Raw genomic sequence first — 22,769 nt, forward strand, 5'->3', positions numbered from 1 at the left:
AATTTTTGGCTTTAACATGCAAAAGGTGAAGCGGTCTGGATGCTTCCTGATGTGATTGTACATGCATATCTTAGTACATTGTCTTATTTTCACTCGATATTATATGTCATGTTTACACCCTGCATACAGGATATCTGCCACTGTGTCCCCACTCCCCATGAGCAGCCCTTCTACCAGGTTACTGTATTATGTAACTCCAACAACAACAACACACGGCGGATGATTCACACTGAGCAATGATTGTAGCCTTGAGTGACAGAGAATCAATAAATGATGACTGCAGAAGGTTAAGACTTGGTTAACATTCCCCACGGAGTGAAAGGAAATTCATTTCCTTTGTCATGCAACAAGCAACAAAAGGCATTTTTGTGCAATTTAGATGAAAAAGAGCGAACGCACGAAGGAGCTTAATGAGGAGCAGGGTGGTGTTTACAAAGATCCCCTCAATCCCCTGTAATTCCAGTGTAGAGACGGGACAACAGAAGTGATGCTGATAAATGTGTAAGTGGGGAAACACACATCGAGGCTGCAGTTAAACTAAATTGACCAAATTATTTACTCACCGTGTGTGGGTGAGGAGAAGCGACTGTGTACCGTATTGTCAAGGGTGCAATTTTACATCAAGGCATTCAGTGAAACAAGATTTATTTTTTTTTCCCCCACAAAGGACATTCTGACACCACTCGGTCAGAAAAGCTCCTGCAGAAATAACAAATGATGGCGGCTTTCTGTTTAGCAGCGACAGTTTCGGGGTCATGTCCTGTCCTCCGCTACGATAAATCCAAAAAATCTAACAAATAAAATAACACCGTCTAACAGCTCATTGTCAGTGACAGTAAAAGATAACTTGCATGTAATCTGAGTAATGTACATCTTTATATTAATCAGGCACAACATGAAAACCTGAGTTCACACCTGGCATTACGACGAGTCTTTGGAGATCCGATCACATATGGACAGCTGCAAGTACGTCAGTCTGAAATGTGTTGTTTTTAGATCAGCAGGAGGAAGAAATGCTCCTACGTCCAGTCTGCTGGAAATTAAAAGACGGAGAAAGCTGAACAATACAGACTGGGTTGACTCCTTGACATCCATCCATCCATTATCTCTACACCTTAATCCTCACTAGGGTCGTGGGGGGCTGGAGTCTATCTCAGCAGGGTGAAGGCAGGTTCACCTGGACAGGTAACCAGTCTATCACAGGGCTACACTTAGAGACAGACAACCAAGCACACTCACATTCACACCTACGTACAATTTAGAATCACCAATTAACCTCAACATGTTTCTGGACTATGGGAGGAAGCCGGAGAACCCGGAGAGAACCCACGCTGCACGGGGAGAACATGGAGACTCCACGCAGAAAGATCCCGGGTGTAGATCTTCTAGCTGTGAGGTGCTAACCACCGAGCCACCTTGCAGCACTTCTACGTGACTACGAGACGAGGCTCATGTGATAACTTGTTTTGCCTCCCAACGTTTTCCGTTCAGGGAGCAGCTAAGTCCTGACGTGACTCCATGCAGACGCTCTGGTTGCTTGGTGAGCGACGGTGGAGCAGACTGAAGCTTCTCTAGCGCCTGGTGAGTCTGTTTCATGTCCTCATAAGTGTGTCAGGGCTCTCGCTCAGACACTGATAAAGCCTGCTGTGAAGTGTTGTGGTCATCTTCTGACTGAACCACGGTGATCTGATAAACTGGACAATGAAGAAAGCATCTGTGACGCTGAAATCAGAGGTCATCTCAGATCTTCCAGGCTGGTTTCATTGTCTTAGCCTTGGTACATGTGCAATTTAATCCTGTAAGCTGCTGCATTGTACAGTTTCACAGAAAAACAGGGCTCTAACTTTGTACACCTCAGCTGGTTTCACTGGTGTTTGAATGTGTGACCATAGATGGAAAATTCTTCCACTTGTCAATGAAGCTTTCCTTTCACATAATCTCTTGCAAACACAAAATGCGAGTGGGTATATTTCTGTTCTGAAATCAATAAAAAGTCATCACAGCTCTCAAAACAAGAGACAAAATCCACGGCGCTGCCCTGAGTGGGTGCACCGACACACAGCCCACCTCCACAGCAGAACAAGGAAAAACAGACTACAGGCGGAAATGCAGCGCAGTGGAAAATAACTTTAATAAAACTCCTATGAAAACAAAAACCAGCGAAACAATAAAAGCCTGTACATTTGACAATATCCAGTGTCTGAGACTTCTGAAGGCTAGTGGTGCGAAGTACAGCTGCATCACACGTAAACCAGCAGACGAAACCACCACAGGCTGAGGCCAGGGCCCAAGGTTTGATAAGATATGGTTCATATACTCGGATATTGCACGAAAATCAAACAGACGCAGATGCTGGCCGAGGACCGTGTGTGGAAACAAGGATGTAGCGTTGGTGACTCCGCCCGCACCTGCTCGTATAAAAACAAATACACGTAAAAGAGAGCGCCACATGGTTGCACATTCAATTTGGAGACAGATCATTAAAAACACCGTATAGACGAGAAAATCACACTTGCTTTGTGTTTTGGTCCTAACGTGTTAAACGCATCAGTAATCTCAGTGAGCTGTCGTCACGGTTCACGGCGAAAGGATGACGAGTGGTAGTGATAATGCACAACACTTTGTCCAATAATGCTTTTGATTTGAATGTGTTAAAGAGAAAAAAAAAAAAAACACTGCACATTGCCGTTTACAAATAAAATAAACTAAAATAAAGTGTTTAGTTTATTAAAAGACTACTTAAAGTTTCGCAGAGACGTCTCTCTAAAAACATTCCAGTGTTCAAGGGCCCCAATGAACTGAGATTCAAACCGTGGACCAAAAGGCTCACGGCGTCCTTTATTATGTCCCTCACGCCTTTTCTTTGTGGACTAGTGAAGTAGTCTGGCACGTCGTCGTCGTCGTCGTGGTCTCGTGATAAATTCTTAAATGGCAAAAAGAAAAAGAAACCTCAAACGGTACAATCTTCCTGCAGTTTGGAGGCACACTGAGTCAGCGAGTGTTAAGATGCACGTCCTGAGGTGCACATCGCTTTAAGACATGGGGGTTTCTGTCTCTTCCAGTTCGCCGCTTGACTCCGCTCTACTGAAAACAGTCCGGGGGTGTCGTCAGAATACGCGTCCCGTCAGAGTCCGTTCAAGTCCGCGAGACGTGACTCCAGTGGATCAGCCCGCTCCGTGTGGACAGTTCGTCTTTAGTGTGGACAGAGTGGGCTCTTCACTTCCCTTCCTTTGGCTCTCCTTCAGCTGTTTGTGCCTGTGCAAAACTTGCAATGACGTCGCCCACAGAAATGTCACAAGACCGTGAATTTGGATGTTCAGGAGGCACCGTGCCAGAGTGAGGCGAGGCGAGGAGGGGTGCAGTAAGTACGGGTGCAGAGAGCAGCGTCGCTCTGTATGTACAGCACATGGGAGGAGAATCCGCTCCTGGTCCGGATGTTTTGTTAGATTCCCTTCTTTACCTCAGGGTGGCACATCTCCCCTCCCCCACGCTCACATATTCCCTCACCGTGTCCTCTCGGCCCCCCGTCCCAGAGGGCTGGCAGCTGCTCTAGGAGCGGTTGTCTTTGGCCACATTGTGGGCCATCCAGTTGACTTTGGTCGTCCAGCTCTCTCTGAGGGCTTCATCGAACTTCTGGCGAAACTGCTTCAGCGCCTCCTCGTCCGTTTTACCCAGAGCCAGAGAATCCTGCAGGGGGGGGAGGAGAAGAGAAGGATTAGTGGTGAGGGCATGAGGATGGAGAAGTGATGAGGACGCTGATGACAGACGGATTTAAAACATAAGAGTAATGAAGTCATTTGCAATGTGCCTAAGCTCCCAACCTCCACGTTGATGAGATGGTTGTAAAACATGCTACAGATCCATAATGCATTTGTGTGATTATTATGTCCACATTATTTAAAGCCACAGTTTAGTAAATTGGCTGTATGAAAGACATCATTTAACACCAGAATACGGTATGTGCTTCACTCATGCTGTCAGCTATTCTGTAGAACCCAACGGTCCGGCTGCACCTCACCATCGTTCTCTCATATGAAGTTGCTTTCCGTAGTGATTTTTGAAAACAGTAACGCACAGACGGGAAGGACAAAGCCGCCTGAAGGGAGCGGCCAATGGCAGGCTCGTACACGCAGCCTTAATCCGGTGAGTCAGGCTCGTAATGAGCTCATAAAGGCTGCACAAATAATAGACAGTATCCAAAGAACAACATTTGACACCAAAGAGGGACAGACAAGTCCTCCACAGATGACTTCACATGGTGACGAACTGTAACCGGCCAGGGCACAAGATCTCCAACGTTGGCTTACAGCTTGGCTTTTCTTCAATCAAGGATAAGGCTAAGCAAACCTAAAGTCATATTTTAGAGAATCTACAAAGTCCTGCTGACAAACTGTCCACTGCTTTCCACAGTAAGTCGAGCTGATGTTTACTCACATGAAGTCTGAGTTATTTTGTGTCTTATCAGCATCTCTACATGCATGGCTTCCGTTTCATTCCAGCGTCTGCTGACTTCCAACACGTCATTCTAAATGAACAAAGATACTGATAAGGCAACCGCCCGAGTCACATCTTATTTAATGATGATCCTTATCTAATAGCATCAGCTGTAAGTCAAAACTGTGCGAGTGCTACAGCAAAGAACCAAGGAAAGTAGCTGAAAAGAAAAGTTTTGAGTGACGAGAAGAAGACGCTTCACCAGCAAAGCTTTACAGTGAACATCTAGTTGCATCCATTCTTAAAATTTCTAAGACAGGGTTCACGAGAACAAAGTGACGCATCGGAAATTAGGGACGGCACAGCTACAGACTGGAAGAGGACAAAAACAAATCTACTGGGATGACTACAAACTCAAACTGTAGGTGGCTTGATGACGGTATCAAGCCAAAACAGGCTGATGAGAAAATATCTCATCAATGACAAGCCAAGAAGAGCCAGAGTTAGACTGTAGAGGACGTCAGAAGGTCATCTTCTCACATGAGTTCAAGTTTCATCTCTTCTGAACGCTGCACGACTCAAGCAATGTAAAAAGTTATACGGGAGGAGAACCTGCTTCCTTCTGCTCTGACAATGCTCCAGTTAATCGAGGTGTGAATGCAGGGTCATCAGATTAGGATCCAGCCCAACATCCAGACCTGCAGACCTTCTCAGTGCAGTCAAGAGGAAGACGGATGGTCACAAACCATCAGACGAAGCTGAGCTGCTTGGATTCTGAAGTTAAACATTGATTTCTGAACATCAGTATGTTCATGAACATCATGAACTTTGTTTTTTGAGGTATGAAAACACCATCTCTCTGTTTTTTTGTTATTTAGATCCGTTTTCATTTACTGCAGATAAATGCCCCAAATGATAAAAAAGCAGTGTAAAAATAACAAAACAAATGTCTTCATTTCACTAAAACACACGCCTATACACCCTACAAATCTGACATAATTTTCACCAGAGCTGTTTAGTTTGTGCCTCTCCTCCCCTACATCTCTACCTTTAGGTACTGGATGTCTTTGACTGAGGTGAGCTCTGGCAGTCCGGCCGTCAGCATGAGAGCAAACAGCGTGATGAAGAGGTTGCCGTTCTTCCTCAGGATCAGGTAGGCCTCCTCACAGTACTGACGGAAACTACAGGAACAAGAGACACGTGAACAGTTGGTTATTTCTGACAAACAGCAGAACGTCAGCAGTTATTTGGCTTCGTATTGATGGTCACGATGTTCCCGTGCAGGGATTTCCTTCATGGAAAGTAAACATCATAAATGTTTTTATTTATTTTTTGATGACAGCAGCTCACATCTGCTGCTCACATTTTAACTGGTGCTTAAGGTTTTGGTTTTCATCTGGTCCGCCATGAATGAAAAGAAAAGTTGAATTCAGTAAATCAAGGTAAGCAGGTCCAGTTGTGTTCACACTTTATAACTGCCGTCTGATTTCAGAGATGTAAACAAACAACTGTTTTTTTTTTGGTAAGTGGCATCTACGTAAAGTAGGCCAAACCAGCGCCGGGTGAAGAAGTTCAAACATTTGCTATTGCGCCTTGTTTTTCCCCAGATCTGTGACTGAGCTAAATGAGGTTGCCCACACATGGTTCATAAGATGTGACAAACACTTGTACATCCGTGGTGAACCACCCGGCGGCTCGCTGCACTTCGTTAGTGCTGGTTAACAGATAAGGGGGTGTTTATGAGCAGCACCGACATTCACAACATCTCCGGCAATGAAAATGTGTTAAAGCAGTTTTAATTAATTGACTTTCACACAGTTTCCTGATTTATACTTGAATCTCTCATTAGTCAAAGGAAAACATTTACTTTAGTACTCAGTTCTTTGAGAGGAAGGCACCTGATGCGGGGAAACGCTTCCACCAGCCTGCATCCGCTGTCAAGAAACGATTTGTGTACGTGCCATCGGTCTGAGCTGGGACATCATGTGCCACTTTTTGAACCCACATGTACCACATTTACTGATGCAGCAGTGCTCCACCAGTGCACTTCTGCTCTTACTCATAAACAAGTTGGAGGATCTAGAAGATTGTTTTCCAGCTCAGGCTCATGTCAGGGAGGATGTACAGCTCTCAGCTGCTCTTCAGACACCCGGCGGAGATGATTAGCTGGTGGACAACTCGGTGGTTTAAATGTGACACGAGTAGACAGAGCCGTACATAAAGTCAGTGCAAACAAACACTCAATGACTTGGGAAACTCCTGCAGTCATATTTTACCGTGTCCAGCACTCGAGTTCAGCATAGCAGTGCTCATAAAACAATTTAATAACGTCACACTAGAGCTGTGCTTCTTCAGTGAATCAGTGAATGAAGTGTTGATGTTTTCTCAGAACTCGTCTTCAGAAGATCACTCTCCTGTGGTTTAGTTATGAATGTAGACAACACAGATACCACATGGGTATTTCCACTTTCACAATATGATTGGTCTTTTCGTTCCATCACAGATCTCTACCTGATAAACAACGTATCGTTGCTTCATGCAGCCTTTATGTTTCACACGTACACATGCAGCACAAACGCACATCTCAGCACAACTTTCGAGGTTCATGCTCGGAAATCTGTGCTTAGTCATCTTTATCCGGAAAAAAAAAAGTTTAACACGCAGCAGAAACAATCAAATCAAATCATGCATCGGATTTTTAATTTCACTATTTACACACAGCAAAGCAACAAAAAAAATAAATAAATAAACTTCTGAATAAACTGAGGCTTGACTACAACCGAGCACGTTTTACTTTAAGGCAGAACACTTATCTGGGCTTCGAGCATTTATCAGCTCAGCAGCCGAGCGTTTCAGAAGAATTTTTATGACAACCGAGAAGACTGGTGGCAACGGGTTTAATCTTCAGACACAACGGGGTTAATGTTTTAGATTTGTATTCTTTAAACTTAACAAAAAAGGTCATTGCTCTGAGTACGCTGCTTGCATGCCATTAGGTTTGTATTTATGAGCTTTCCATGCTCCTGTTCATTACCTGAGTGTCTACTGCCATCTGCTGGATAAAGAGGGAACTGCACTAGTCTTACCCCAGCTGTGACCCTGTCCATGTGCTTTACTAAAGCCTCTTGTGCCCCTTCTGTCCTCTGACAACCAAATCATCACTTGATATTTACTCCCCTTTATTCTACAGCTCATCTGCTCTTTCATCAAAAAGTAAAAAAAAAGAAAGAAAGAAAACATTTTGAATTGGATGTTCTGTCACGAGCCATCTTTTACTTTTCTATGACAGGGACAACAGTTTGGTTCTAGCTTGGTTTATGTATGTAGCCAGGTTAAACATTTGAGCTCACGTTGTTTCTGCGTAATGGGCCGAACCCACCGACGCTCATCTCAATACGAAAGACTGACAGCACTTATGTCCCTTTATACATTTTTTTTATTCTGATTGGTTGTTATGTCTGCATCAATCTGATCACAGTGTTCAATAGTAATATGAACGTCAGGCCTAATAATAGCAGCACAAACAATGCAGTCAGATTTTAAATACTCTATAAATCCAAATGATTAGATTCCAGGAGGGTGCATAGAGGCTGAGGCTGCAGATAAAAGAGAAACAAGGTGAGAACAAACCTGCCAAACTTCTCTGTGTATCCGGTCTTGCCCTGCTGTATGACGTGGATGAAGTCGTGTGTGAGGATGAACGGCACACGCTCCCTCTTGATGCCAAACTTGGACTTGAAGTTGCCCAGGATGTGTCCAAAGTCTATGTGAAAGAGCTGAAAGATAGCAGGACCAGTCGGTGAGCTACGCTGAAACAAACTGGGGAAAAAAAGAAGGAACATCTCCACATATAAGACGTTTGTCCAACCTGCCCCGTGCTGCGGACCATGATGTTGTCGCTGTGGCGGTCTCCGATGCCCAGGACGTAAGTGGCTACACAGTAGCCTGCACATGACAGAGTGAACTCCTCGATGGCCCGATCAAGAGCATCGCTGTGAACACACAACATACATGTTAACCTACTGTGTGCTGCACACACACCTCTCCTCAGCAAACCACTAAGACGACTGGTTCTCTGAAGAGGCTCGTTGAATCCCAGAACGCCGTCTTACCCCGAGTTTCTCTCTTTGAGCCAGTTGAGCAGCGCGTCCTTGTTGAACGCTGCTGCTGCTGCGACGTTGCTGCTGGTCAGCTGGATGTTCGCGATCGTGTCTGCTGACGAGACCACTTCGATCAGCCCTGCCCGGTCGCCTGTTGCTAGGCAACCATAAGGCACAATCCTGCAGGTGAAAGAGAAGAAAAGCGTGTCAGCTGGAACATCATAACCACATCCTGTTTAGAAGAGCTGAAGAACATCTAAGCGGACGTTAATGCACGTTGAACTCACTGGTCATTAAGTCTTTTTTTTGTAACTTCTGACACATTTTCTGAGGAGAACGTCCACTTTACAGTCAATACGTTGTAAAATGTCATTCCTAGAAATCTGCTTTCCTGGTTCTGTTTACACACGGACCGCTCTGTATGCACACTTTAGTAAGAGTCAGCTGTAGTGATTTTTTTTTTCCCCATCACATTTTAATGAACATCCAGCAGTTTCTGGGCGTTTCCCTGTCGTTTCCTCTTCCTCCTGTTTTTTTTAACAACAACAAGTCTTGCACCAAACCACGACTAGAAGTTGAAGAAACTAGAAAAATGTCTTGTGCAGTACGCCTACTTATAATGCCGTAAAAAAAGACATAAAAAAGTAAAGTTTAATTTATTTGATTATTTTACAAATATTTTAAAAATTAAATAAAAAATGGAATCAACGTACAACTTTTCCCCAGGTGCCCACAGGTGGTAGCAACATTGGAAAAAATAAAAAAAAGGGGGCTCCACTTGCTGTAAATATTCAACTTTTTACATTTTTATACCTCTACAAAATAGAATTTTCACAACCCTAGAAAGATATTTCATGACACTCCAAAACTTGCTGACAACTTTCTCCTCTTTATACCATATTCTTGCTGGCAGGTCTTGGGGTTCAGAATGTTTACCTCAGAAACATCCATCCATCATCTATACACTGTTTAATCCTCACTAGGGTCATGGGGGGCTGGAGTCTATCCCAGCTGACTCAGGGTGAAGGCAGGTTCACCTGGACAGGTAACCAGTCTATCACAGGGCTACACTTAGAGACAGACAACCAAGCACACTCACATTCACACCTACGGACAATTTACAATCACCAATTAACCTCAGCATGTTTCTGGACTGTGGGAGGAAGCCGGAGAACCCGGAGAGAACCCACGCTGCATGGGGGGAACATGGAGACTCCACGCAGGAAGATCCCGGGTGTCCTCACCGGGACGTGAACCGGCGACCTTCTAGCTGTGAGGTGCTAACCAACTGTGCCACCTTGTAGCACCTCAGAAACATGACTGAAAAAATATTGAAAAATCTGCACCAGCTAATGCTAAACAGTTTGAAGTCACTTCACCAGTTTTTGTATACGTAGCTTTGTGTGCAACTCTGTGGATCCGGTTCCACCGTCATGTACTTACAAGATTAAGGCATTCAGCAGTCATAAAGCTCCCTGGCTGCAATTCACTGTCAGATCATATAAACATGGTGTTCTCAGAGAGGAGAGACAGAACATATGGGGGGACACCAGGATCAAGAACATGTGGTGATAAAGTGATGTCTGCAACAAGACGGTAAATTCTCCTCTTCAGTTATTTCACCTTTTTCCTCCTACAAGCTTGCAGCAGGTCAGTATTTGTTGGATGCAGAGACCCAGTTCTCTGTTATAACTTACTGACATGGTGCCTCCAAAGTCCGACACATCTGACAGCCATGACCCAACGCTCACAGCACACTCCCTTTCTAGATTTCATTTGCAGTCTAATGGGAACCAAATGCCTCCAAGGCACTTCTTACTCGACTTAACGGGTGTTGAGTTTAACTCATTGAGGAAAACAGCGAGCTGACGAGGAGGATGACATGCGGTAAAACACACCACATCGTAGCGGATTCATTACGTTGTCGCTGCTTTTGTTCCTCGTGTCACGTCGCCGCGTTCGAACTCTGAACCCGCGTCGCTGTAATCTGAAGCACCGTCCGCAAGCTCAACTGTCAAAACAAGGCCCTCCGCTGCTCGGCTCCAGATGTGCCAGCGTTCGATGAAGGCAGAGAGAGGGTTTGTGAAAGTGCGAAAAGTGTGGAAGTGATTAACTTGTAATGCAGATATTGTATCTGTGTGTGTGTGTGTGTGTGTGTGTGTGTGTGTCAGAGGGAGTGTGTATGAACGCCTAATGTGTAAAAGGGTTGGAGGTCAAGCTAGCATGGGGTAATTAAGTGCCTCCCCTCCTCTGCTTCACCCCAGCAGAGCTTCCCCTTCCCCACAGAGAGCAGGAACAAACAAGCCTGACAAAGACTGTCCGTTAACCTTGCGTGGACTCTCGTGCAGCAAAATGCTCACCTGAGGTCCAGATTGGCCTCCTTCCACAGGAGATCCATCAGCCTCAAAATCTGGAGGGTCAGCATGTCCTGCCTTAGGTCTAGGAAATGAAAGAGAGCGAAGACGGAAAAAAAACAAAAACAAAAAAGGGAAATTATTCACTAAGAAGACAGAGAATGACTCGTCTGCTTCACATCCTCCTTCCCTCCTCCTCTGATTCCTACCGTCTCCGTTCTTGAAGATGATTCCCAGGGTGTCTCCGCCCAGCAGCTTGTTGTTGTAAACTATCCAGAGTGGCTTCATCTTAGAGTCCATGTACCGACACTTCTCCACGCTGCGAGGAGAAGGAAAGGTTACACAGAACATGAAACCTGGATCTAGCACTGTCCTGCAAGAACAGAGATTCTCATTCGTGTGAATCTTTCCTTACTTGATGCCAGACAACAGGACGTTAGGATTCAGAGGGGAGTGCAGGTCCGACAGCGTCTCCGAGTAGCCGCTCTGCCGTAGACACGTCATCATGGCCTCCTTGGTCAACATGGCCTCCTTGGTTTTACTCCGAGCGTTCTTAATGGTTCCCAGCTTAATTAGCTCATTGACTGACTTTAGCTTACTCAGGGCTTCCACCTGGTGGAGTCAAGAGAAAGTCCATTTAACAGAATAAAATGCTGCAGCAACATTTTACAATTTGTTTGACTGAAACCAGCAAATTAACTCTTCATGCCTGAAACAGACAGTGTCAGCGTTATGATTCCAGCTCGTTTCTATTCTGCAAAACAGGAAAGCGACCAGATTGATGATGAGAAAGTAGCAGGAAGCGTTCGACTGTCAAAACCAGCCCTGCTGGGGGTAAAGGTTGAGGGCAGGATGGGAGACACGGCCGTCGCTGTGATGGGCCAAAAATACCAAAAGTCTTCTCAGGGATAACAACGGACTGGGATTATTCTGTAGGTGTTACAGTGGGAGATTTAATTCTAATTACGTTTGATTAAACATTAAGTTGTGCGAGCTGGATCCACATAAAACTGAAAAAAAATGATGGATGTATTAAATAATTAAAACTATTAATTAATTTAATCCAGAAATAATTTCAGCTAACATTCCTCCCGACAGCAGGAGAATTTAAGATTTTCAAATTTAAGGTTTAAACAAAAAACGAAGCTGAATTAAATGCTTTTTAACCCTTTGGACACGACAGCCCGCTGTACCGGGCCGGCATTACGACTCCCGTTCAACCCTGCAGCCCGGCACAGCGGCTCAGGTATGTGGTGACTTTCTGCTTCATTTTGATCGGCTATCAGTGGGAATGTGAACAAGCGATTCATTCAGTCATGAAATAAATTATGCAAATGAAGTAAAATGACGTCGTTTGACCCCCAAAATCACCAGAAAACTGGATTTTCGCTGCCTCATTTATGAAATGTTTTTAAGCAATCAAAACTAACAAGACTTTGGCTGATGTCTCAGTATATAAGAACTGATTATTAATTGCAAATATCCCTGGTAATGATGAAGTGTACCTTTTCTTTTTCACACCTGTATGTAAATGACAAGAGTAAACTTCCAGATATATTTAACCGTCAAACGTCTACTTTTGATCGATACCAGATGTGTAATGACGTGAAGTCTAGTTAAGAATTTATGAGTGATTAATCAAAACCATATCTGATCATGAATTTCAAGCAAAGCTACGTCGTGTTGAAAGGGTTAAAACGACGCTGCTCTGGCTTTGGAGTGGGGACGAGTTCTGCACAACTTCCAAGATAGAAAGATTTATTGTTTTATTAAAGCTGCAGTCAGACTTATGGCAGGTGGAAGTCTCCTGTCAAGGGTTACATTTTCTAAAAACCAGAAAATGAGACCAAGAGGAGACGTGGAAGTCTATTTTACTCTCAGACCAGTTTTCAATTTGCTCAAAGGTTTACATGGAGTTTTGTCAAATGACACAAAAGGGAAGCCAGCTGATTGTGAGATTACATTCACGATAACAAATAAAACAGAGAGTGTGTGGCTTGCCTGTTTCTTCAGAACCTCAATATGAGGGATGCTGCCTCGACAATAGGCCTCCAGGATGAGGGCAAACTGGACTGAAACCGCAGGCATGTGGATCTCTGACCTGTAGAGGGCAGCAGAGAGGCGGCACGGACAAAATCAGACCCCTCAAAGGTTTCACTTTTTAATAACAAGCTGTTCGTCTCTCCCCCTTTCTTGTGAATGTGTAACAGATCAGGTGCACATGTTCATGTGTACACTCTGAAATGTCCGTTCGCACCGTAGATGCCAGAAGAGGAAGTGTCCGATTTTGCGGTTCCCTTGAGCGCGCTCAAGCAGGAAGTGGGTCAGGGCGCAGTCGTAGTAGGGCTCGTAACGCAACACCTGCACCAACTGTAGCAGGTACTGCGACAGTTCCTCATCGCTGGAGAGAGAAAACAGGAACAGAGACAAGTATGAGAGAACACTTCCTGAAAGGTTGTTTTCAGCCTGTAGTTTACACACGTATCATCTCTACTGACATTTAAAACAGACTGAGCGTCTCTTGGTGAACACGGAGGAGACATTTGTAGTGAAGGTCTGTGGATGATCACATGACTGTTGAGGACTGAGACGAAGTGCACTGTGGCTGATTAAATTACGTGGGCTGATTCATGCATTTACCTCATATCACGCAGGCAGCAGACAGCGTACTCTCTGACGTACTGGTCGGGGTAGTTGAAGTCCAGCAGCTCCAGAGCATCTCTGGGACTCAGCTTAGGCCAAATTTGAAGCAACGCTTGGAGCTGAGGGAGACATACAACGTTTTAGAAGCTGATACAAACATTTAGTCAGTTTTATGGAGGCCTTGTGTATCACTGTGAATAAAATATGAATGATTACCCCTGGAACACGGAGACGCAGTAATAAAGATAATAACTGTGATTGTCTTTTCTGTAAACAAATGAAAGCTGATTGGGTGTGAAACTAACGCCTTACATGTATTAATGCTGCTGCACTGATCCACTAAAGCTGTCGCAGGTCTTGGTTTAATGCTCTAACTCAGTGGTTTTCAAAATGGGGGTCCAGGGATCATTTCAGAGGGTCGCCAGATCATTGAAAAAAATAAAAATAAAGCTTACATTTACCAAATAAAATTAAAAGCGTATACTTCTTTCCACTCCTTTTTTGAACTTGTTAATGTTGTGGTTGGATTATGCCATATTATTATTCTTTTTAAATTATTTTCTTTTGTTTTTATATTTTTTTTCCTCCTTTCATTTGTTCGAAATAAATTAAATTCATTCATTCATTTAATGTTAATGTAAAGAGATTAATCCGTGGAATAAACACATTTATTTTTAACGCATTCATGCACGAACAAGTTATTACTCATGCCATATTAAAAATTCACATTGTGGGGGTCACAAACACAAACTTATGTTATCTTGGGGGTCGAACTGATGCTGTGTGTGTCTGACTGTCAAACAGAGCTGCAGGCGGTCCGACCATAAGTTACTGTTATTGATGCTGATTCCAGGAAAAGAAATTGGCTTCTACACAAAATGAAGGCTGATTTTATAAAGTCTGTCAGTGCGGTTAGTTTTCTTTAAATGTAGGATATTTAAATGCAATAACAACCTCTTCTAGTGTTAAAGATGAATGCATTTCAACTATTTTGATATTGAACAAAACAACAGCGATCAGCCTTTTGGCCAAAACACCAAATATTAGAAAACATCACTTGTGCAGCTGAAACTAGTAAATAGTGAGCCAGCACCACATGGGATTTACAATAAGATTATGTTGTGTGCAATATATGTGAGTATTTAGTTTGTATGAGTTTTTTTTTTTAAGATTTAATAAGTAGGAAGACATGGTATTCGTGGTGAGACGATATAAATGATGAACTTCTTTTAGGATTCAGTGAATTTAAAGAACCTCTCTGGTGAAAACCACGACCTGCCTTTTCTTATTAACATGTCCATTTGTTGTTGTTTTTTTTTTTTTCATACAATAGAAGTAAATGATAGCTGAGAACTAAGCAGTTGTGCGTGTTTGAGTCGTAGGTGAGCTGGTGAGCTAGAGCTGCAGTGGCTGGAGAGAGAAACAGGGACGACCTGCACTGCACTCCAGAGCAGTCATCCAAGTCATTACGAGGCAGGAAGGGACGTTTTTTTTTGTTTATGGAAAAAAAACCCCAACTCTGATACATCAAGATGAGTTTTTAAGGATCAAATCAATAATATTACAAACTTAAAGCTCAAAGAATGACACAGAGGAGAACTTTAATCATCAATCACACAAGAAATGTCCTCAAAATGATCAACCCAGCCTGTTTTTTAACTCGTATCGGTGCACACATGGACCAACCTGGGCCATGTCCTCGTGTTTGCTCCACTTGACGGAGAGCAGCAGCTTGGGCAGCGACTGAGGGAAGTTCTCCCGACAGTCGTAGCGTAGTGTCCAGATCAAATCCTTCTCGTTCTCACACAGCTGAGAGAGCGGGTCGCGCTCCATGATCTCCTTCAGCTCGATGTGGAACTTCTTACCGCCGCGGCCCTGAGAGAAACGGCGAGGAAGGAAGAGAGGTTGGTCGGTTTGGGGGAGAGGGGATCAAGATAAATGTCAAAGGAAACAAGGATGAGCAGTGACAGCGATGAACCACAAGAGGGCAGGAGTGCATCAAAGTACAAGTAAGTAGTTTCTCACCATCTGCCTTGAATGTAAACCAAAGACCAAGGACTATTATTGACTTGTCTGTTAAAAACAACTTGTTTTTGCAGTCTCATGATTTAAAGAGACAAAGGCTGTAATGTGTAATGTGTACATGTAACGTTATGAATAAAAAATGACAGCAGCTGATGGAGCTGTGCTCTAATGCACGGGGTAAAAAATAAACACCAACTTTTAGTCAGCGATAATCCGTCGCTTCACCGACATGCACCTCATATTAAAAGGGCTGCGTTCAGGCATGCCCTCCACATAACACAGGATTACGTAACTGGCTGTAACACACCCAGGAGTGGGTTCTTAGTTGAGGGGCGGTGAGACAGGAAAACGTACCAGTAATCTGATTAGTCTCTCTTAGTTTTGCAGTTTTAAAGGAGATTTGAATATTTCTGCTGCTACGCCCTGCCAAAGTGATAACAATGGGTTTCCAAGGAAACTAGCAATGGGCGCCTGTTTGAGAGGTTATATTTATGGTGCGTGTCTGTTGGGAGAGCGAGTGAGAGGCAGCGAGAGACGATGCAGAATTATGCAGCTTTATTTTCAGCTGGTTTGTTCTTATGTGTGTTCTCAACAATCGTTTGTCTGCCGTTGTACATGAACTCACGATGGGTGCACAGTCACTGGCTTTGGCGATCTCTGCAGCTTTTTCCAGTATCTGCAAAACAAAAAAAAAAAAAAAAGAAAAAGTAAGCGAGTGAGTGCATTAAGCAGACAGAGCACGTCCTGATCCTCTCATGCTAACAGCCAGCACTTCATCATAATCACTAGGTACCATTATGAAGAGCACTAAGCCACTGGGATGACAAACTCAACTGCAGGTCGTGTCTTTAGAAAAAGGCCACGCTGGTTGCATCGAGTTTGTTAAGCCAAGTCTGAGGATGGGAAAATCATGGCAGCCTTGACATGTGCACACGAATGCAGGAGTAATTTGCTCCTGACTGTCATGTCCACAGAGGCAGAGGGTCTGTTTCTAACAGGGTGCAGAGACGAGCTGCTGTCTGACCTTGTCAAAAGGAGGGAATACGATGGCGTGCGACGAGTATTCTGGGAAGTGGATGTGCAGTTCTGTAGCGTTCTCAGTGTACGGGTTGGTCTGAATGGTTCCAATGGGGTTCAGCATCTCTTCAAGTTCATCTGGGTAAAACACACACGAATACACACACTTGATTGACACAGATTTGTCGTACGCTGGGCAGCCGCTGCAGAAGCTCATTTAACCCTAGTTTAATTATTAAATACACAGGAAGTATTAGTGTGATTGTGTGTACCAGGAAACGAAGACCAGCAGTGCAGGATGATGTCTCCGGTCTTCAGCTGCCCCTTGTAGTCAAACACCATGGTGTTGACCCAGGCTATGGGGTAGTGCTGCGCCACACAGTTATTTATTAGGAAACGACACGACAAAAGGATTCTGTAAATGTCTGTAGATATAAAGTTGCTATATTGAGCTCCCACTTACCACTTTCCCTGCCTTGCGGATGGTCTGGTACTTGTTTATGTGAGCGTTTTTGGTGGACTTCTGCTTCTTCACCTTGTCCATGACGGCGTAGATGGCAATGCAGAGGCGGGTCATGCGTGGCAGATCACAGACGGAGATGTCGAACTCCAGCGTGCTGTCTTTCCACGTGTGGTCCGAGCGCCCGCTGCTCTCGCTGCTCACCGCCGGCTTGCACAGCAGCTCAGTGCCATGGAAAAGCCCCGCCCTCACCTGGACCTGTGGCGGTAGGAGAAGTTTAAGTGCATCTTGTGTTAAATTTGACAGACATTTACAAATTTTATTGAGAAACATGTTTAGGTTCCCAGAAATTAACCCACTTTGTGCATTCAAAAAAAACAAAAACATCCCAACATCCAGGTCAGTATTTTTGCTGGCGTGAGAAAGTGTGTGGAGGAGGACATGGCACAACTGTGTTTACAGGTTTAATGTATGCATAAATTACCGTTTTATAGACGTGAACAAAGCAAGAGTTTACCTTGGCAGTCTCCTCTGCATTCACCTTGCTGCCTTTCACAAGGACTATCTTAAATGGGCTCGACACGTCCCACACACACGTCTGTACTTGCTGCAGAGGAAAAGTGAGAGGAGAAAGAAACACCGCTATGAGCATAATGCAGTGTGAAATTATGTCCTCGAAAACGCTGCTGCTGCTGCTTCTTCACGCCCACCAGTATCCCTGCGTGCGCACACACAAACAATACGGGAGGTCACTCGGGTCACTGTGATGTCAAGCCAAGTGGATTTGCGAGGGTCAGCAGTCAGCAAAACAAACAGCATCACATGACACCTAGAAACTATGAACATGACTAACTAGCTCACTTCCTGCTGTTTGCTGCCTCTCCCTTTGTGTGTGTGGATGTTTGCCTCAGAGTGTTTAAATGCTCATGTGAGCGTGTAGCACATGTAATTTATTGTCCCTTATCGGACGAGGGACTATATTTCGTGTGCAGGCAGAAACAAAAAAAAAGCCCCACAGTCCCTCTGTTCTCTCCTCCTCCTTTGTTTTCACCAATTATCAGTCAGGTTTCTTGCACACAGCAGCAGAGCGTCCAAAAACAGTTTCCTTTCATGAAAATAAATCCTACTTCCTGCCACATGGCCACAGCAAGATTACTAGAGTCTGGCCAGCATCTGTTTCTGCACCATTCTTTAAAAACGCAGTCAAAAGTGTTCAACAAAATGACAGATCAATACAAAATCATACCAACCGCCAAATCAACAAATTGTGGAAAAGCTGCTTTAAAATGACAGATTTAGAAGAAGAAACCCCACATCTACTACCCTGGTCCTGTCAGGTTATTCATAGCGCCTCTGAATTCTAGCAGCTGTGGCTCATTTATCTGTGTCTAAACATAGATTTTGGACAAAACCATCAGAGGATCTTAAAAGCAGAAGGTTGGAGATTCAATGCAGAGCAAGTTCTATCATGACATTTAAAGAAATCAGCAGTAGGGAGTCACTAAAGGGACAACACAAACAGCATAATGTTGTTTCATAATTCCAGTTTATGCTGGATCTGACTGACCGGGCCGATAATCCGCCGACCCCTAGTCAGAGGGTGCTGAAGGTAAGAACAGCAGTTTCTCGGTGATGTGACGAGAAAAAGGCGTAGTCTTAAATATTTCTGTGTTGAGCAAAGCGAGATTGAGCAAGAGGGGTTACAGAAAGGGAAAGCGAAGCGAGTTCAGTGCTGACACGACGAGTCATTAACGGATTAGTCGATCAAAAGATGATTAACTGGCAACGAGTTTGATAACAGTTTGGCAAATTTATCAACAGAAGAAAAATAGAAATGGAAAGCAGCTTAAAATCAGTTGTGAAAATCCTGATCAACCAACTATCTTAATCTCAGTCGCACATCACTGGAAAGGAAAGTGTTTTCTCAGCCTTTGTGAAGTGATCTTTGGTGAAATTCCCCTTTGCTCGTCACCCTCACCTCCACATCTGAATACATTTACAGGACTGAATTAATCACAAAGCACGACACAGTGAATGTGACACTTTGACGACTCAATAGATGCTCCCTCAATAACAAGAGTCAAGAAACTACAAAGATCTTTGGAAGGGGTGGCTCCATTTACTATAAAGCAACAGAGGTGTTCATTCATAAAAGTAGGAACTGTAAGAACAAGATATGAAGCAACTGTTCCAACACACAGTGATAAATATGACATATGATGACACACACCTGTAATATTTATCAACTCTCCAAACCGTACACCGCACCAGGGAATCAAAACGCTGCAAAGCGTCACGCAATTAAAACCCCGGGAGGCTCCTAACGGAGGCCAATTAAACTCAGCGTGACATTTAAAATGCGGATGCACACATCGAGCAGTAATGTCACCGTGCCCCTGGAAGCAGAAACAGAAACGGCCGGTGTTTTCTGACAACGTGGCAAATGCTGGCAGGGCACCGTGGGCTTGATCCAACACACTCATAAAAGACAGGTGGCAGCTGCCAGGTACATGTTTACTTGGTAAACCTCCACACCTGCATTGTGCTGTGCAGGTGAATCAATCAAACTGTGGAGGTTTGCTGTTGTGATGCAACAAGAACAGTGCTCAGTAAACACTGGCGGTGACCAGAATCTAGTGTACACAACAAGAAGCTCAGTTTATTACAGGTCATGTCAAATAAATCAAATATGTGAGCACAAGTTTCACGTTAGCAATAAGGAAAATGTGGTTTCATTTCAGTCACTAAAGATCAAAAACAATCCAATAATCTGCATAAGTAGCCGTTAGCATAGCACTATTCCTTTGAAAACAGCAGCAGAAGTTGAACCCGCAAAGCCACCACAGCATGGAGGTGAGCAGCACACTCGTTCATGCAGCCATGATGCTGGACCTACCGTCGGAACCCTTCTCTTGGGAGGTAGTGGTAAAGGCGGGTTGGAGGACTTGCGGCTAACCACAGCCCCGATGGCACAGATTTCCTTCTCAAACATGGCCTTCACGGTGCTCGTGTGGACCAGGGTGAGACGGGGAGGATCCTTGGCTTGCAGGCATGTGCGGATGTACTGCGCACAAGACGGGACAGGATTAGGTTATAGCTATGTGCATATTCAAGCTGTTCACAGTGCAGAAAAAAGACTTGACAAACCAAGTGCATGAACCAGTTTAAGAGAAGCCATAATAAAATAAATACATGTACAATTTCAAATGAACATACAAAGCTGCATCTTGGCATTATGCAGAGCTCAATGTCATGTTTAAAAAGCACATCAAAACGGAGCCAGCTAACATTCAGAACTAGCTCGTCTTAGTCTCTACACAACAGTGTTTATACAGCCGGACTGACGACTAGCCTAGGGAATTTATATTATCATAAAAATCCAAAAATTCCACGGTATCTGTTGGACAGCAGTGAGCCTGAAGCTTCTATGAAAGCGTTGAAACATGTTCTGCATAAACAGGCATATTTTAAATGTATGATCCCCCATCTGCACCTGTATTAAAATATTACTGCTGAGGCATCACCTGTATGAAGCCTGTTAATGTTGTTTAGCACTTAAACTTTTCCTGCTTTGACCGCCACCATCGCTTCCTGGAATCATACAACGGGCTCAGGGATGGTATTGTCACACTAAACACTACAGTTTGCTCCTGTAGGTAGTAATAGACAACACAAATGAAGGCCAGTGTGTCTAAAGAGGACTCTGTCTGTACTGGATCTGGGTCTGGACACAACGCTGACACACATAGGTGAGAAATAAAGTCCGTCAACCACCGGTAGACACTTGAGAAAGTCCAATGTGTCGCCACTGACCTTGTACTGAATCAGGGGATGGTTTCCACACAGGAAGTCCAGGCAGTGGCTGACCCTCAGCATATACTGACCCTTCCATGCCTCCTCCTCAGGCCTGTGGGTGGTCAGCCACTTCCTCAAAGCCATTTCCATCAGCTCAGTAGGAGTGCTAGAGGATGGCACTTTTAGACTGGCAGAATCCTGCAAGACAAGAAAGAAAACAAGAGCGAGAGAGAGATTGATTCAAGTGTTTACTGTGGGCCAAAGCTTAGACTGTAAAAGAAAAAGATGTCAAAAAGCAAGAAGGTTAAAACTTGAGAATACAAAAATCGGTGGCCGACTGGAGGCCTTGCTGCTGCATCACAGCAGATAGTGAAGAGGAATGTTAGTGATGAAACAGCAAAACATGTTCTCAGGCACATTTTACCAACAAACATACATAATTATATGTAGACACAAGTCTAGAGGAGAGAAAGAAAAATGCAGAGAACATAAATTACATGTTTTGTTTGCTGGCTCTGAACATTGTTGTTGGAACTAATAGCACACTGGGAGCCACTACAAAGAGTCAAATGTCTTTCATATGTAAACATACGTGGACAATAAAACTAATTCTGTTTCTGAATGAGACTGAAGGACATTAAAAGGCTTATCACACAGTCACACTTCATACAGATCAGCAAAGTCTCTCTGAACTTTCATGTCCACAGACTCATTTAGAGGACTGGTCATCAGGATTTGGTGATTCTGAAGAGTTTAGATCTGCATCAGGGCGACCCAATGCAAAAAAAACCAGTGCAAGGGTAAAATGGATTACCTGATCCTGGATAGCAAAACAAGGGATTTCCAAATCCGGATCATTATGATCCAGATTATACTTTAACAGGTGGGCCTTGGACACGTGTGCCTTCTCGGCTGAATGAACTCTGCTGTGCACTGAAGTGTGTCCACCATACGTGATCACAGCCGGTCTAATGTGAGACGAGCGCCTGCCACTCTTGAGCTCAGCGCTTCATGATATTTATAGCACAGCACTGACCTGATACCTGAGATGGAATTATCATTTCCTGAAGGTTTAATAAAAACGTCCTCCATTCAAAATTAACAACAAAGAATGGCCACGTTATGATGGAACTACAAACCTACAGTAGTTGTCCCTCAAGTACTGAAAGCACAAACACACGTCTTTCTAAACTGTGGAAACCTTATTTTAATGTTGAAATTAGATACGATTTGGATGCGAAGAGCAGCAACAGCGAGGTTAATCATTAAACGCCCCTCAGCCTTAATGAGATCACCGAAAGGAAGGTTCACATCACAGCTCGGTCATATTCGCTTTTGAACAATAAACAACACCACCACACTTCCTGCCTATAATGTGGCTTATTGTGTCTGACCTCCCAAATAAGACTTCCTGCCAAAGTCCACCTGAGCGCTGTGGCACAGATGGCCTGTCTTGGTGTGTGTGTGTGTGTCTGATGTTGATCAAAGCTGATATACGAGGGTCTGGAAGGACGTGACCATCTGTTTTATTTTTATTAAATATTATTTCTATAACTGAGGCTAATATAAAGGCACAGACAGACGGAGACAGATGGAAAGACACAGTCAAGTGAGTTCAGAGCAGGAAGAGAGGTTCATTTTAATCAGTGTTTTGGTCCCTTGAGCCCAAATGCTAGTGTGTGTGTGTGTGTGTGTGTGTGTGTGTGGGAGAATGGCATAATTTTGCTGATGGTTTTGACCCACTTAGTGTTGTCACATGTCCTGCTAGTTGGGCTCAATCACGTGACTTTTGGGGAGCTGGCAACTGCGAGCAGCAACAGCGGCTGTACATGTGGCTGCGCTGGTGGAGTCACACGGCTGCTTCTGCTCCTCAAACAAGGTAGTTTTGTCTTCTGTAGCGGTACAGTAACTCGAGCCGTTATCCTGACTTCATTATGCATG

At 44.1% G+C, this 22,769-nt stretch overlaps 1 protein-coding gene across 1 annotated transcript in view; it reads right to left on the reverse strand.

Moving 5' to 3' along the window:
* Positions 1–2,107: 2,107 nt before the first annotated feature.
* pik3cb (phosphatidylinositol-4,5-bisphosphate 3-kinase, catalytic subunit beta) overlaps positions 2,108–22,769 on the reverse strand; it is a 57,234-nt gene continuing 36,572 nt past the window's right edge. Inside the window, exons 6-24 of the mRNA XM_008302891.1 lie at positions 20,847–21,026; positions 19,930–20,097; positions 17,551–17,640; positions 17,037–17,291; positions 16,846–16,942; positions 16,581–16,711; positions 16,182–16,232; positions 15,218–15,406; positions 13,529–13,650; positions 13,146–13,289; positions 12,890–12,989; positions 11,304–11,500; positions 11,098–11,207; positions 10,895–10,973; positions 8,547–8,714; positions 8,303–8,426; positions 8,065–8,210; positions 5,483–5,615; positions 2,108–3,687 (exon numbers count right to left, since the gene is read on the reverse strand). Of these exons, the coding sequence (XP_008301113.1) occupies positions 3,550–3,687; positions 5,483–5,615; positions 8,065–8,210; positions 8,303–8,426; positions 8,547–8,714; positions 10,895–10,973; positions 11,098–11,207; positions 11,304–11,500; positions 12,890–12,989; positions 13,146–13,289; positions 13,529–13,650; positions 15,218–15,406; positions 16,182–16,232; positions 16,581–16,711; positions 16,846–16,942; positions 17,037–17,291; positions 17,551–17,640; positions 19,930–20,097; positions 20,847–21,026 (2,622 nt within the window). The 3' untranslated portion in view covers positions 2,108–3,549. The remainder of the gene's footprint in view (positions 3,688–5,482; positions 5,616–8,064; positions 8,211–8,302; positions 8,427–8,546; positions 8,715–10,894; positions 10,974–11,097; positions 11,208–11,303; positions 11,501–12,889; positions 12,990–13,145; positions 13,290–13,528; positions 13,651–15,217; positions 15,407–16,181; positions 16,233–16,580; positions 16,712–16,845; positions 16,943–17,036; positions 17,292–17,550; positions 17,641–19,929; positions 20,098–20,846; positions 21,027–22,769) is intronic.

Source organism: Stegastes partitus, unplaced genomic scaffold, assembly GCF_000690725.1.
Source record: "Stegastes partitus isolate 25-593 unplaced genomic scaffold, Stegastes_partitus-1.0.2 Scaffold1902, whole genome shotgun sequence".
Classification (NCBI taxonomy): domain Eukaryota; kingdom Metazoa; phylum Chordata; class Actinopteri; family Pomacentridae; genus Stegastes; species Stegastes partitus.